Source organism: Somniosus microcephalus, chromosome 7 (genome assembly GCF_052327205.1).
Source record: "Somniosus microcephalus isolate GS21.2 chromosome 7, FLI_Smic_1.0, whole genome shotgun sequence".
NCBI lineage: Eukaryota > Metazoa > Chordata > Chondrichthyes > Squaliformes > Somniosidae > Somniosus > Somniosus microcephalus.
This window is the reverse complement of record NC_140993.1, coordinates 249,062,178-249,079,515: the sequence shown is the minus strand read 5'-3', so window position 1 is coordinate 249,079,515 and position 17,338 is coordinate 249,062,178. Positions and strand designations below refer to the sequence as shown.

Sequence of the window (17,338 nt, the reverse complement as noted above, 5' to 3'; positions counted from 1 at the left end):
CGAATAATGTTTCAGTCAACTGATGGGGCAATTCTCAGACAAAACACCGCATTTCTACCAAGGTGAGATGCCAGTGTAAGCTACATAAGAAGCCACCTCAGAAATGATGAAAATTCTCCTATATTGGTTAAAGGATTCAAGTGCCTACCTGTTGTTCGGATGAGAATCGAAGATGCTACCATACCACTGTTTTTCAGTGGAATTTAAATTGCATTGCTACTGGGCTGTTGATGAAACTGGTCCTATCATGACTAAAATGAGGAGCTTTCAATAGAGAAACATACATTTCCAATACACCAACTTGAATTACTGAAAAGTAAAATGTTTCATCCAAATTTCAACAATTGTAACTTCTTAACAGAAGTGTAGGAACCAATCAAATCAAAGATCATTTTGAAAACATTTTAGTAACTTTAACCACAGAGAAAAGTGACCAAAATAATTCAAGTTGTGTTTATATTTGAATGAATGTAAAGCCTTTGTTTCTGTTTGACTGAACAATTTTAATCAGTTTTCCGTGTAAGCCTACTCAAGATTCCCAGCATTCCTTGCGACCTTTCAAGCTACAAAGTGATATAAACTTAAACAATACAGTACTTTGTTTCCAATAGACATGTCTACTGATCACCACAATCATGTAGGTAGGAAAACCCAAAATCCAACCACATCACTTTCCACCAGCATATGGTGGAAATTTCAGACTTAAAAAAAAGTGTAAACAATATTGATGTTTATACTGCAAGATTAACTTTTATGAAATTCACAAGGATTTGGAAAAAGGGCACAGGGTATGATACAGCTTTACACACCACTAGAGCTCCTTTCCATTAAAGCTTGTTGTGCCTATTATGGCAATAGAGGATTGCAAGGATCTAGATGTGGAACCAAAGAAAGGTTAGAATAAATAGGCACGGTCACATTTACCTTGTGAAGGGATTGTGTCCTCGGAGCAGCACGGTGTGGTCGTTTGTGTGCTGTATCCACTGGAGCACTGCAAGGAATCCCTACTGCTCCTCTGCGTATCCAGCTGAAGACCTCGGCTCAGGGCCAATGCCAGTTCTTCATGAGTTTCCGCCTCCTCCCCCTGCTGCCAAAAACAAGCAATCCACAGTACGTTATTACTGCACCAATATTACAGCTATATTTAGCACTCAAATCAAGATTTGAAAAATTAAAGCTTAGTTTCTCATTTACAAACTGAAGTCTTTAGACTTGTTCTAGGCTCAGCCTGGTAGTCACTTGTTCATGAATTTACCCTTTTCTGATATAAAATTCCTCAAGCTGTTTCATGAAAACTGATAAAGTAGTTACTGCATCATCAAAATCACAGCATCAAAATTAAACAGCTTAAAATAAACTTCCAAGTTGAATTTGCTGTAAAGACTACTAAATTATTGTGCCGTTAATGTGAAAACATATCCAGCATTAACGGTGCTGAGTCTATAAAACTAGCAAGATACAAATATTGTATATGCAATGATAAAAAACAGGACTTATGCATTCTGTCCCCAGAGGGCTGCAAATAGGTTTCCCTTTAAATGGTTATCTGAAATACATAGCATCTCCAACAATGAGCACAGAATTCACAGTACATTAATGATATAATACAGCCATTACCCTTGCTGCAGTAGAGACAGTCATACTTCTAGTTCTCTGAGCCTCCTCCATTTGTACACTCTGGCCAATTGATGCTGCAGCCTTAGCTTCAGCATCACGCCGCTGCTCTGAGTCTTTACGCCTTGGTAAGGTATTTACTCCTGGCTGATCGTAGGGACCTGGTCTTGCCCAGTCCTAATTAAAACACAGCAAGTATTTAAAAATGGAAATAAATATCTGCATTTTTCTACTATTATAAGAATACTGAATCAAAAGCTCGAAGGCACTGCATCCTTGAGTGACAGAGAAGTCAATGAGAGGAACACCTATGTTGGTTGCACTGGCTAGTGTGAGTGCAGTGTGTCAGACAGATGCTTCTCCACTGGTGTTCATGTGCATATAAACAAAAGCAGGATGGAAGCAGCGTCACCCATGACTACTTTCATTGGTTTATTCAAGTGGATTTGCCTGGGAACAGATTGCCTTCTCAGACAAGGAATTGTTTCTGGGATACTGGGGGTTGGGCAGCAGGGATGAGAACTCAGGAAAAGATGGAGGTAATTTAATGGAATTATGCAAGAAAAAGTATGAAAACAATGATTTTCACCTGTTCGAATTCTTCAGTAGCAGCTGCGATTTAAAGAAATTACCAGAACACAACTGCTGCAGCACAGTAATACTATTTCTGCTAAGAGGGAGGGGGGAATAGAGAGCGGCGGGGGGGGGGGGGGAAAAAGAGGGGGAGAAAGCTAAAGGGGACCGAGGTGGGGGAAGCCAAAGGGGCCGTGCTGGGGAGTGGGTGGAGAGAAAAACGAAAGGGGACCAAGGTGGGGGGTGGGGGAGCTTAAAGGGAGCAGAGGTTGGGTGGGGGGGGGGGGGGGTGGGAGAGAGGAGGGCCATACGGGGCCACGGTGGGTGGAAGCCAAAGGGGGCCGATGGGGAATTTATTGGACGTGAAGCACTTTGCGACATCTTGAGGACCTGATTAGGCACTATAGTAATGTAAGAGGTGTGTGTGTGTGTGTGTGAGTGTGAGTGTGAGTGTGAGAGAGAGAGAGAGAGAGAGAGACAGAGAGAGAGACATCACAGTGTCATATCCTAGTGGCTTTACTAATTGAACAAGCTGCTGTGCAAACAATAATATTAATTAACTGCAAATATTGCCATATCTCCAGTTTATTTTGGAAAAGCTACAGATTGTCATTAGGTTTTTTAAAACATGAGAAAGCTGTTCTATGAAATGGTTTTGAAAAAGCTACTTTAAAAAAAAATGAAAAACACAAACCTTCCAGCTAGGAACCATTGATGTTGGAAACATGCCAGGCCCAATGGTATAATAATGAGGATAAACTGGGAGAGCAGCTGAACAAGGTCTGGAACAGGGTCGGGAAGAGGGCTGAAAATGTGGGAGAAAGCGTGTACCAACTGAGGCAAGGTATGGTTCACTAGATGAACTGAAGTAATCAAACCCATTTGTCAACTGCAAATAAAAAGAAAGCAAAACAAAAAAAAAATACACAAATGGAATAAAAATGATTATGAAGAATGTCACAATAACTATAATACAAAATCAATGGGAGCAGTATCCATGAATCGGGAACAATATTCACAAACTATAACAAATATGCAGTCTGAAACAAGCTCACAGGGCTCCTTCTTGTATTTAAAGTAAAACATTCCATTTAAAACAAAGCTAACTCAGAAACATAAACAATTATATTATAAAAACATAGAAGACCTTCAAATAACTCTACAAATATTGCAATGGCGTTTTAGTAATTTCCTATATCCCTGCTAAAAGAGAACATTGTTGTGCTCAGTAGAGGATCCATACTGGCGGCCTTCCATCGCTAAGCTAAAGATGCAAACATACCCCATTTTAGTTCAGGTTTAAGATGATTATAAAGTTAGCAGCTGGTGGCATTTTCTTTTTCCAATTCTTCCTCCCATCCTCTCCTGAAAGCACCAATTCATGTCGGGGTACGCTTGCTCAGAAATTGCCAAAAGGCTATTTGAATGGAGAGTGAATCACGGCAAAGATTGATCCCAATCTTGCTGGACATCCACAAGCACACAGTCACTGGATAGCAAATCAGGAGTGGGAACTTCAGATGATATTTTACCCCTCCCTCACTCAAGGGCATGATGGTAATTAGCAGGATCCCCACCACAATCCCAGCTAGTGGATCTAACCTAGCTCTATATGGTTCAATACACCAGTTGGTGCTTTATTCAACTGAGCCCTTGGCTGTGTGCCTTTTTTTTTGAATAGACTAAAAAATTTCAAAACACTCCAATTTTATGTACAATTAACTCTGCATTAATAATCCATAAGCATAAATTTCATGGGATCAACAGATTGAAAAAGATGAAAGCGGCTAGAGTAACAGTAATCAGAACGTTTCCTGTGTCCTCATTTTGTAGATTCACAGGCTGGGAGGTGGACAGAGCGAGCAAGATTCATCACCTTTTCTGTTGATGCCCAGGCTCCCATGGTAGAACCCGAGCTTACTGAAGTGGGTGAACTGCACTCACTCACTGATTGGCACGTTTCAGATGCTTCAGAGGAGGCAGAGCTTGATGAATTCTGCAGCACACCAATATAGGCGGGAGAGGTTGGGGAGGGAAGAAATGGAGGAGGAAAAAGAAGCAAAAAAAAAGCAGGGAAGGAGGAGAAGAAAAGCAGAGGGTTAGGGCCAAGTTGTCATAAAATGCTTTCAAAAACAACTAACACTATCAAATAATTTCACGGATAAATAGGCAGGAAAATTCAATCATACTAATGCACAGAACAAAGATTCAAGGCAAACAATATATTCTGTTGAGCAATTTTGTTTCTAATTAACAAGACAATTAAATTAGCAAGCCTGGTTAATGGGAAACCGCAATATGCTTGCATTAGTTGGCAACGAACATCATTAATGTGATTATACTTAGCATGTCTATTTCTGCTTAAACCTAACAAGCCAGTGATTGCATACAAAGTGAAAACAAGTAATTTTATGCTACAAAAGGACAAACCATAATCATTAAATATGAAATTAACATTTATATATATATTTAAATGAAGCATCAGGTAATATTAGGGATCTACTGAGGAGTATTTTAATAGTTTCCTAAATATGCATCTCAGAACATTTCTACTTTACAAAATCATAGTTATGACTAGGTTCATTAAGCGCATCAGGTCAGACATATGATGGTAAACATCACACATGCCTGACATGTTGACAGTAGCGCATTATGTTACAGGCTATGAAACCTCCATTCAGTTTCATACTAATGGAGGCACATCTCACCCTTATTGCTCAGGAAAAGTGAACCACTACTATGAATTAATGATCATACAGCAATTTCACTCTTACTATGTATAAGTAAGCTCTGGCTCCAAGTATGAACCTGACTATTGCAAGAGAGACAGCTAAAGGAAACAAAACAAAGAGAAGTAAAAGGAAAACAAAGAACTTCACACACTGGATGGCAATGCCCACTATACCACAATTCTAGTGGCAACTGTATAAAATGATACCAATTGGCTACCGTGTCTCCTACATAACAACAGTGATTACACTTCAAAAGTACTTCATTGGTTGTGAAGCGCTTTGGGATGTCCTGAGGTTGTGAAAGGTGCTATATACTCTATACCAATGCTTACGACTATGACAATCAAAATTTAAAATACAATATTACAACAGACAAGAGCTCACTGCAACACAAGTTTCTGTCTTAAAAAAAGATAAAAGGAGTCTTTAAAAAAGATAAATGCTAATTTTTGGAGTAGTATAAATGCTACATCTTGCGTCACTACTACACCATTGCAAGCAAATTACTGTAGTTAAAATTTTTAACAACTTGAATGGCATTAAATACCCAAAGGATTATGTGGTGAAGTGCTTTAAATGGGTGAAACAGCTGAATGCTACATCAGCTAAATTAATGAACTGGAAACTTACGGACATATGTTTGCACTGAATAATGTTTTGAAGCAGAGTTCTTGGCACTGCTTCGAGATTTATATTACAGCAATTAACCAGATACAAGAATGGGATGACAACAGGGACAGACAATTTTTCTTCCTAGAATCTCACTGTTGAGCTTTTATCAAGCTATATATAATTTAGGACTGAGATCATTACCAAAGTTTCATTTTTCTTAGATGGCCCTGTTCAATCTCGCTGCTTAACTGCCACTAATAATTGTAAGGAACGAACAGCATCAGTCACATAAAAAAACCTCTATTGACTTCTTATGGTACAACTCTCCTTTCATTTATTAAAATGTTTTTTCTGCCATACTTCCAAAACATATCTATTTTTAAAACACTAGTAGCATAAGACAAGCTTTAATACTTTGAGTGCAGAGGGTACTTTGCAGATTTTAAAACTATAATCAATTTTTTAAAAATCATTTAATATTGCTTCAAGTTTCTCATGGTCAATTACATTTTAGGGTTTGAGAAATTTATAGAATTTTATTTTTTTTGATTGATCTGGTTATGTTTCATTCTGGTTGAGAAATGTAACTGCAGCCCTCAAAAGGATTCATTTGGGTTTACAGTATTGTGTTAGTATAGACTGTAATTTTTACATAACCTAACACTGCACATCTCAGGGAGTTGACCTTGCATGCAATTTCACGTACCTGGTTGGTTCCTTCTGGTGGCATTGGGGAAGGGGACTTTGACTGGAATGCATCCTGGGACATGAAGCCAGAGTCATGGGATGATACACTGGACAGCCTCATTGGAACCTGTTGGGGCTGGTTGGAGCTGCGGTAGCGATAGTGTGAAGTGGGTGAGTGAGAGTGGGATCCACTGGATCTGGAGTCACTACTGTTAACGCTGTTCAGACTGCTAAGAGAGACAAAAGGGAGGACAGGAAGGGGAAGACCGTGTACAATTAAACACCCAGGCTCCACATATCAGAAGCAACAGCCATTCACTGTTAAGCCACAAAAAACACATCAAGAAAGTAAAATAAATAGGAACTGTGCCATTGGTGCAGAAAGAAAAAGCAAATTGTTGGGCATTCACTACACCTGGCATGCCAGCTAGTTCCTTCAGCCTACAACAGTATTTCTTTGACAATGTTGCTGTGTTAGCTCAAACTAGAAATGTGTCCGTCCAATAAACTAAAGACAGCAATGAACTTCGCAAACTTTTTCTTGTTCAGAGCAAAAATAAAAGTGAATATTATGACATGAATACAAACACAGCATGCTATCAGCTGCTATATGTCACAGAGAATGGGAGCTTTTTCCAACGATGATCAACACAACTAGTCAGACACAGGACAGGAAGGTAGACTATCACATTGGGAAACATTTATTCTTCTGCATCAAATATAAAATACTTTGGTATTTGGCCCTTTGCACCAAAAAAAATTATTTTTTTAAGCTTAATTTTCTAAATGTTCTGTAGTTTTACAATTCACTAATTTTATTACATTATATTTAAAAACACAAAATATATATTTTGGATATTAGGAGATAGAAAACAATAGAATTTAAAAGCTGCAGTGCGACATTTCAGTATGCAACAGCTCAAGTGAAGTCAACTTCAAAAATGAACTCTGGGAATAAAAAAAAAACCAACACGTTCTGTAAAATGTTTACACACAGATATTCAAACTTACTGAACCTCAAGTTGCTGCTGGTTTTACCATAAATCTTAAGTTGAAATCAGTGATCCAGCAAAGCCACTGCTTTTAACTTTGACTCTTTACTGCCCTGTGCAGCTGAAGCCTGGAAACTGTGGCTACAATAGTCCTTACTGGGGGTAAGGGAGATCAGATCTAGTGTGTTGAGGTCACAATTTACAAACTAAAAAGTAAGAAGCTACCAAATGGTCAATCAATAGGCAACATTTCGATTGGAAATCTGTAACATAATAAAAATGGTGTCCATACTGAACAACCTGCCCCTATACAATGAAAAATATAAATGCGCAATATTGATGCTTTACCATTAGATGTCACCAATACATGATTTCATCATTAAATATTTATACGGTGCAGTTAAAAAAACCAGTAGAGACAATTGGGACAAAGTACGTCCACCAACTTTTCTCTAGATTTATATAATTTTGGATTCCTAGACACTGCACATGGGACTTAAATGAATTCCTAGGTTTTTAGAAAGTTAGATATAATTTGAATTTACTCCAAAAGAAACAAGCAGTAAATAAACTATTCTAAGTGGATCAGAATGGATCACAAACAGAATGCTCAATGTCTGAAACTCATGGAGGGAGCTTGAGGTTGGTTACACCCTTAATTAAATGGCTTACAAGAATAAACAATTAACTAACTGTAATTCTCCACATGAAATTCAGGGCCTGGAATGACAGGAGATGAAACTTCATTTAGAATGCTAATCCAGATTAGTAAAAAGACGAACAGGAAAGTACAGTACAGGATGTTACTCCTGTAGTGATTTATCATGAAACACCATGACAACAGAGTTGGCTTTTCATATAAGTGAAAAATAAATATTTAATAGGGAAAGGGTAGAGAAATGGGACCGAGTGGATAGCTCTTTCAGAGAGCCGGCACAGGCATAGTGGGCAGCTATATGCTACACAAAAAAAAAGTCTAATCTGTGGTGGACACTCTCTAATCTAATCAGTGCAATTGTCTTTCTACACAATTCAATGTTTTAAACATATAAATTGTTTTTAAATGTTGTAGCTATTAAAAAATACCAACACACTTTGTTTACATTTAATTTAAACAGGAGACATGCCTCTCTTTCACCATGAAAACAAACCAAACTCAAGGGGAAAATGCAGGTACAAAATTGACCTCAGCAATACAATACAAGTCAGGCATCAAACTCAGCAAATTCTGAAACTATCCCTTAATCTATGCTGTAAAAATCACCCTGCATGGGTACAGCTGGTACAGTCTGTACATTCACATACCTGCAGACACTGGACTTCCTGGACATGGTGGTGCTTGGAGAAGATGGAGGGGTTTGGTATGTCCAGTTATAATCAGAGCCCTTCAGGTCAATAATTACCTGGAATAAAAATCATAAAATTGACACCTTAAAAAAAATTACACTTCAAAAATTACTTTAGTTAAATTGTAAATTATAGATTTTACAACATAGGTAGAAAACTTGCAGTTTAACCCTGTTCATTTCAACATTGCTGTACACAGAGTGACAAAAACACAGAATTACCATTACAGGATGTTACTTACACATGAGGCTTCTGAAAATATTTAAATCACACAAGTGATGACTTCTTAAATTAACTTTCATGAAGCACAATTAAGTTGATAGAGATTTTCTGTTAAATTGAAGTCCATCATTTCATGGGCTGCTGACTCACTGACCTGCTCACTGGCTGTCGGCAGTTTGTGAGGATCCATCGTCAGATTAGTCAGGTCATCTGCAATAGTTTGCAGATGGGTTACTTCTCCCAGCATCGACATTTCTTCCTCCTAAGAGCGAAATAGTAATTACATTTTTTTTTTTTTTTCTAAAAGTGACGTATTTATATTGTGTCATTTCTAAAAGTGGCGCCATTACAAGTCCAAATCACTGAACACATTATAAATTAATAGCAGCTCGAGTTTTAGTGCTTCCTAAAGAGAGAGCCAGGCCTTTTAGGAGTGAAGTTAGGAAACACGCAAAGGGTGGTAGGAGTTTGGAACTCTCTTCTGTAAACGGCAGTTGATGCTGGGTCAATTGTTAATTTTAAATCTGAGATTGAGAAGATTGTTAAACAAAGGTATTAAGAGATATGGGGCAAAGGCAGGTTTATGGAAATAGGCCACAGATCAGCCATGATCTCATTGAATGGCGGAACAGACTCAAAGGGCTAAATGGCCTACTCCTGTTCCTATGTTCCGAATATAATGACTGGTTTAGAAGATATTAGCCATAAGATGGCACTATGTTGTTCACTGATTTTAATACTTGCATAAATCTGACATACAACGACAGATTTATTTGATGATTAGCCACATTAGCAGCAGCCAACTTTACAATTTTTCTTTCAAACTGTTCTGAGGATATCTCTATTTAATCGGGATCGGGTGGATCGGGGAAGATGTTCCCGATGATGGGTGAAACTAGAACTAGGGGGCATAGTCTTAGAATAAGGGGCTGCTCTTTCAAAACTGAGATGAGGAGGAACTACTTCACTCAGAGGGTGGTAGGTCCATGGAATATGCTGCCCCAAAAAGCTGTAGAAGCTACATCATTACATAAATTTAAAACAGAAATAAATAGACAGTTTCCTAGAAGTAAAGGGAATTAAGGGTTACGGGGAGCGGGCAGGAATTTGGACATGAGTCTAGGTTCGGATCGGTCATGGCCCTGTGGGTAGCGGAGCGGGCCCAGGGGCCGTGTAGCCTGATCCTGCTCCTATTTCATGTGTCTAATTCTGTTAGATTCAGGAGATGGTTCTGTGATAGTGGATTGGCGGTTAGGATCAGATCAGCCATGATCTTATTGAATGGCGGAGCAGGCTCGAGGGGCCGATTGGCCTACTCCTGCTCCTATTTCTTATGTTCTTATGACCTATATTTAAGAAGGGAGATAGAACATGTCCAGGGAACTACAGGCCAGTCAGCTTAACATCTGTGGTAGGAAAAATAATGGAATCCCCACTGAAGGAGAAAATAGAAGAACATCTAGAAGCCAAACATATAATAATGAATACAAAAGCAAAATACTGTGGGTATTGGAAATCTGAAATAAAAACAGAAAATGCTGGAACTACTCAGGTCAGGCAGCATCTGTGGAGAGAAACAGAGTTAACGTTTCAGGTCGATGGCCCTTCGTCAGAACTGGAAAAAGTTGGAGATGTAACAGGTTTTTAAGCAAGTGTAGGGGCAGGGAAAGGAGGGAGGGGAGGAAAGAACAAAAGGGAAGGTCTGTGATAGGATGGAAGGCAGGAGAGATTAAGAGACAAAAGGGATGATGGTGCAAGGCAAGAGGAGCTGGTAATGGGACAAGTTAAGAAACAAAAGATGACTCTAGATGAAGTGTAAATGGCACTGGCAGAATCATCAACAGCTGCCATGTGAGAGAGAGAAGAAAAAAAGAGAAAAAAGATAGGGACAGAGGTTATGGTCTGAAATTGTTGAACTCTATGTTGAGTCCAGAAGGCTGTAAAGTGCCTAATCAAAAGATGAGGTGCTGTTCCTCTACCTTACATTGAGCTTCATTGGAACAGTGTAAGAGGCCAAGGACGGAGGTGTCAGAGTGAGAGTGGAGCGGAGAATTAAAGTGACAGGCGACCGGAAGCTCAGGGTCACCCTTATGGACTGAACGGAGGTGTTCCGCAAAGCGGTCACCCAAGTTTGGTCTCCCCGTGTAGAGGAGACTGCATTGTGAGCAGCGAACACAGTATACTAAATTGCAAGAAGTACAAGTAAATCACTTTCACCTGGAAGGAGTGTTTGAGGCCCTGGACAGTGGGAAGGGAGGAGGTAAAATGGCATGTGTTGCATCTCCTGCGCTTGCACGTGAAGGGGTGTTGGGGGTGATAGAGGAGTGGACCAGGGTGTCGCAGTGGGAGCGGTCCCTTCGGAATGCTGAAAGGGCAAGTGAGGGGAAGATGTGTTTGGTAGTGGGATCACGCTGGAGGTGGCAGAAATGGCGGAGGATGATCCGTTGAATGTGGAGGCTGGTGGAGTGAAAGGTGAGGACAAGAGGAATCCTATCGTGGTTCCGGGAGGGAGGGGAAGGGGTGAGAGCAGAAGTGCGGGAAATAGAACGGACGTGGTCATGGGCCATGTCAACCACGGTAGAGGGGAGTCCTCGGTTGAGGAAAAAGGAAGACATGTTGGAAGCACTAGTATGGAAGGTGGCATCGTCAGAGCAGATACAGTGGAGACGGAGAAACTGGGAGAATGGAATAGAGTCCTTACAGGAAGCGGGGTGGAAGTGTAGTCCAGGTAGCTGTAGGAGTCAGTGGGCTTATACTGAATGTTTGTCAATAGCCTATCCCCAGAGATGGAGACAGAGAAGTCGAGGAAGGGAAGGGAAGAGTCGGAGATGGGCCATGTGAAGGTGAGGGAAGGGTGAAAATTGGAAGCAAAGTGAATTAAATTTTCTAGTTCAGGACGAGAGCAGGAAACAGCACCAAATCAGTCATCAATGTACCGGGAAAAAAAGGTGAGGGAGGGGACCTGAGTAGGACTGGAACAAAGAATGTTCAACATATCCCACGAAAAGGCAGGCATAGCTAGGACCCATGCGGGTTCCCATAGCAACACCAGCCCAAGCATGGATGTTATCCAGGTCCTGCTGTAGGCTGGTATCGGAGGAGCTTTAATTGGAGCTGAACACTGGAAGTTTCAGTGAACAGCCCTACCTATGAGAGAATTTCATTGATGGAGTAACTGAAGATGGTTGGTTCAAGAATGCTTCCCTGAAGAATTCCTGCAGCGAGATCCTGGGGCTGTGGCAATTGGCCTCCAACAATTACAATCAACCTCCTTTGTGCCAGGCATTACTTCAGCCATGGAGGGTTTTGTCTTTGACCCTCAGTGATCGCAGTTTTACTATGAATGGTACTTTGATATCAAGAGCAGCTACTCTCCTCTGGTATTCAGCTCTTCTGTCTACATCTAGAATAAGGTTGTGATGAGGTGGAGTGCTTCTGGCAAAATTTGAACTGAGCATCAGCGAGCAGGTTCTTGGTGAGTAGGTGTGGGTTGATGGCACTGTAGATCGACTCCTTCCATTATTTTGCCGATTACAGGAGAGGCTGATAATTGGCTGGGTTAGATTTATCCCATCTTTTGTGGACAGGACAGATTTAGACAATCTTTCAAGTTATCAGGTAGATGCCAGTGTTACAGTCGCACCAGGATAGCTTGGCTATGGGAGTGGTTAGCTCTGGTGCATAAATCTTTAGCACTACAGATAGGATGTTTTCATGGCTAATAACCTTTGTTCTATACAGTGCATTCAGCCGCGTTGTAATATCATGTGGAGTGAACCGAATGGGTTAGACACTGGTATCTATGACGGTAAAGGCTCCACTCGGCTAAACAACCGTGGTCAACAATTGAGATGACAGTATCAAGCAAAGAAAAAAGGCATACACAAATGCGAGGAAAAGTTGAAATCAAACAGACAGAGAGCTATAAAAAGTAACAAAGGGATACAAAGAAAGTAATGAGATGTAAAAAGAGAATACATTAAAAAAATCTTGCAAGGAATGTCAACGCTAACAATATAAGTTTTTATAAATATATTGAGAAATTGAGTGGTAAAGGGGAATGTGGGTTCATTAAAGACAGTTGCAGGCGAGACTATAATGGACAATAAGGAAGTGGCAGATTTACTAAATGAGTACATTACTTTGTATCTGTTTTCACAGTGGAGAAAGAGGACAAAATACCAGCAGTTCAAGGGGACCTAAATACAAATGAAGGGAAGGAACTTAGTGGATTTAATATTATAAAATTAGTAATGGAGGAAAATTTCGGTTGCGTTGCGCCTCCTGTTAGCTAAGAGGGCGCTAATGGGGTGCAAAGCAACTAACGCCCGGGCACGGCGATGTTTGCGCCGCTCGTAAATTGACCAGACATTTTGCGGCGGCACTAAACACTACCGCCACGATCTCCTGCGCCCGCAGATCGTGACGTCAGTCGAGCGTGCAACGCTCCGGTAGTGCCCCGGACCGGATATTGAGTGGCGCCCCCTGCCTTACTGCCTGCCACTAGCAATGACAGGTTGAGGGGAGCGTTTTGCAGTCGGAAGGGACTGGGGGAGCACTATTTAAAGGCGGCCGCTTCCTGCCTTTTTTTGTCAGTGACATTTTTGCACTACGCATTCAGAGAGAGACTTCTGGAGAGAATCAACAGTGTGTGAAGGAGTAACAACAGAAAATACTGGAAAAACTCAGCAGGCCAGGCAACATCCGTGGAGAGAAAGAGAGTCAACGTTTCAGATCGAAGACCCTTCGTCAGGACTGAGAAAAAAAGCAGGAAATGAAATAGATTAAGAAGCAAGTTTGGGGGCTGGGAAATGGGGGAGGGGATGAAAGAACAAAAGGGAAGGTCTGGGAGGGGTGAAGAGACATTGAGAGATATTCAAGGCAAGACGAGATGGTAATAGGCCAAGTAAAAAGACGAAGGATGGCTCTTAATGAAGTGTGGAATGTGCTGGCAGAATGAAAGACAGCTGCCATGTGGGAGAGAAAAAAAAAGGCGCAAACCAAAAGTGTGGATAAAAAATATATGCTGAGCAGCGTAAGCTCGAGGAACAGCACCTCATCTTCCGATTAGGCACTTTACAGCCTTCCGGACTCAATATCGAGTTCAACAATTTCAGATCATAACCTCGGCCCCCATCATATTTTTATATATTTTTTATCCACACTTTTGGTTTGTGCCTTTTCCTTTTTTTTTCTCTCCCACATGGCAGCTTTCTCTCATTCTGCCAGCGTAGTTCACACTTCATCTAGAGCCATCCTCTGTCTCTTTACTTGTCCTATTACCATCTCGTCTCGCCTTGAATATCTCTTCATGTTTCTTCACCCCTCCCAGACCTTCCCTTTTGTTCTTTCATGCTGCTGCTGCGCCATTTCAATCTTCCGCTAACAGCAACTTGCCATGCAATAGCTCATGGAAATTAAACGGGCAAGGGCAAGTTGAACAAATGGCACCTGGCCCCATGTGTTACTGGGCAGAAACAGCAAGGGATTCAAATGAAAATAAACCATAAAATCAAGCCTAGGGCAGTTTGTCAACATCAAATCTTTGATGGGCACTAGGTAAAGTTTGTGTGGGCATTTTTAATATTTTTGCTGTATGTGGGTGTCATAGTGGATGTTGACGAATAGCAGGGTCTCATGATTAAACTACAGAAGCTGAAGAGTTACTGTTCCACATGATTTGATTTGAAAAGATATTTGGTTTCATTTTGCATTTAACGGGGAAATGGTACACTTCACATCTCTCAGAAGAGCACGAGATAATTATAAATAAGGAAAGCCATTCACCCCATATTAGTTCATCCATCCAGATCCTAAAGTCTACGCATGGCAGAATCCAATTGTTTCTTAAATGATTTCAGGGTTTCTGCCTCCATGATTCTACCCGGAAGTGTAGATGCCATGTATTGGTAACTCTTTACAACAACAACAACGTGTATTTATATAGCATCTTTAAGGTAGCAAAACGTCCCAAGGCGCTTCACCAGAGCGTTATAAAACAAAATGCGACACCAAGCCACATAAGGAGATATTAGGGCAGAAAGAGGTAGGTTTTAAGAAGCGTCTTAAAGGAGGTAGAGAGGCAGAGAGGTTTAGGGAGGGAATTCCAGAGCTGAGGGCCTTGGCAGCTGAAGGCACAGGTGCCAATGTGGAGCGATTAAAATCGGGGATGCTCAAGAGGCCGGAATTGTAGGAGCACGGATATCTCAGAGGGTTGTAAGGGCTCGAGGAGATTACAGAGATAGGAAGGGGTGAGGCCATGGAAGGATTTGAAAACAAGGATGAGAATTTTTAAATCGAGGCGTTGCTTAACCGGGTGCCTATGTAGGTCAGCGAGCTCAGGGGTGATGTGTGAATAAGATATAAGAGTTACATAAGAAATAGGAGCAGGAGTAGGCCAATCGACCACTCGAGCCTGCTCCACCATTCAATAAGATCATGGCTGATCTGATCCTAACCTCAAATCTTCTATCACTCTGCATCCACCCGAACCCATGTGATCTCCCGGGAGAGGCGAAAAACCAGATAAAAGACCCAATGGCCAATTTGGGAGAAAAAGATCTGGGAAATTCCTCTCCGACCCATCTAGGCGATCGAAATTCTTCCAGGAGATCACTCTGTCCCTATATTTTCTACAGTACTTACCTCTGTAAAGGCAATCTCCACCCCAGCCAGGAACAGGAATAAAACCATCTCCTGAAATCTAACAGAATTAGAACACAGTAGGAGCAGAACCAGGCTACAGGCTGAACAGGGCTTGGTACGAGTTAGGACATGTGCACCAGAGATTTGGATGACCTCAAGTTTACGGATGTGATGAACTTCCGGATATCAATCCTGAATTTGCTTTTTACTAGCTTGAAGCCGTCCCTTCATCCTACTCTTGCAATTCAATTAAAATAAATTTTCTAGATTACCTTTTCCATACCATTTACCATCTTGTACACCTCTAAGATGCCTTCTTTCAAGGTTGAAAAGTACAAGTTTACCTGAAATTTCTCCAATCTTTCCTCATTACACAGACCTTTGACACTATACTCCTTACAAACAAACATCATTTTTATGGTTTAAAAAAAGTTTGAATTATCAGATAATGTGAATTAAGCAGTTTGAATTAAAAGCAGACCATATTTAGGGACAAGATAGTTCAAGTGCTATGGTGATTTACAAAACATGGGAGTTGTGTGTAGAGAAGGTAAAGAGCAGTTTGTGGAATTTCTTGGGGGGGGGGTGGGGGTGGTCAAGAGGAAGGGAGAAAGCACTCTCCAAACTTCTAAGAATTTAGTATGGGGAACAAGATGAGAAACAGTTCTATAATATTGATATTCAATGCTTAATTACATGGAATTTATCAGGTCCCCTCTTAAGGTTGGGTATTCAGTTATATTCTGTTGCATGCTCTTAGTCCATAGTTTTTCCTAACTAAATAAAGCAAAACTCATGTGTTTGTTACTGATTTAATATGCGATGTTTAGTTTCAAGTTATTTTCTTAAAAGTAGCTGTGACGTGCCCACCTAACATAAAAGGGAGATCACAAGTGAGTATTTCAAATTACAGTAATTGTGTCTGCCACAGGGAAAGTCATCGCAAGAATCCTCCTCAATCGCCTTCTCCCAGTGGCCGAAGAGCTCCTCCCAGAGTTGCAATGCGGATTCTGCCCACTAAGGGGCACAATGGACATGATCTTCACCGCACGTCAGTTACAAGAGAAATGCAGGGAACAGCACCAACCGCTGTACATGGCCTTCTTTGATCTCACAAAGGCCTTCGATACTGTCAACCGTGAGGAATTATAGAGTGTCCTCCTCAAATTTGGCTGCCCTCAAAAGATTGTCACCATCCTCCGCCTGCTTCACGACGACATGCAAGCCGTGATCCTGACCAACGGTTCCACCACAGACCCAATTCACGTACGAACCGGGGTCAAACAAGGCTGTGTTATCGCACCAACGCTCTTCTTGATCTTCTTTGTTGCAATGCTCCATCTCACCCTCAGTAAGCTCCCCACTGGAGTGGAGCTAATTTACAGAACAAACGTGAAATTGTTCAACCTCCGTCGCCTCCAGTCCAGATCCAAGGTCGTCCCATCCTCTATCGTCGAATTACAGTATGCAGACGACGCTTGTGTCTGCGCTCACTCGGAGGTCGAACTCCAAACCATCGTCAGCACCTTCACCGAAGCGTACGAGAGCATGGCCTTACACTAAACATCCGTAAAACAAAGGTCCTCTACCAACCTGCCCCCGCCACACAGTGCTGCCCCCCCGATTATCAAAATCCACGACAAGGCCTTGGACAACGTGGACCACTTTCCATACCTCGGGAGCCTACTGTCAACAAGGGCAGACGTCGACGACGAAGTCCAACGTCGCTTTCAATGTGCCAGTGCAGCCTTCAGTCGCCTGAGGAAGAAAGTGTTTGAAGACCAGGACCTCAAACCCAGCACTAAGCTCATGGTCTACAGAGCAGCAGTGATTCCCGCCCTCCTATATGCCTCAGAGACATGGACCATGTACAGCAGGCACCTCAAAGCACTGGAAAGGTACCACCAACGCTGC

At 41.4% G+C, this 17,338-nt stretch overlaps 1 protein-coding gene across 10 annotated transcripts in view; it reads right to left on the bottom strand.

Annotated features, from left to right (window-relative positions):
* LOC147115213 (protein MTSS 1-like) overlaps positions 1–17,338 on the bottom strand; it is a 190,246-nt gene that overhangs the window by 3,878 nt on the left and 169,030 nt on the right. For 3 of the 10 annotated variants that reach the window (XM_085993579.1, XM_085993586.1, XM_085993577.1), the window contains 7 exons: positions 8,934–9,041; positions 8,516–8,613; positions 6,238–6,448; positions 4,064–4,183; positions 2,882–3,076; positions 1,618–1,791; positions 925–1,087 (listed from right to left, as the gene is read on the bottom strand). In XM_085993579.1, coding sequence (XP_085849705.1) covers positions 925–1,087; positions 1,618–1,791; positions 2,882–3,076; positions 4,064–4,183; positions 6,238–6,448; positions 8,516–8,613; positions 8,934–9,041 — 1,069 coding nt within the window. The remainder of the gene's footprint in view (positions 1–924; positions 1,088–1,617; positions 1,792–2,881; positions 3,077–4,063; positions 4,184–6,237; positions 6,449–8,515; positions 8,614–8,933; positions 9,042–17,338) is intronic. The other 7 variants (XM_085993583.1, XM_085993581.1, XM_085993582.1 and 4 more) reach the window with 4 other exon arrangements.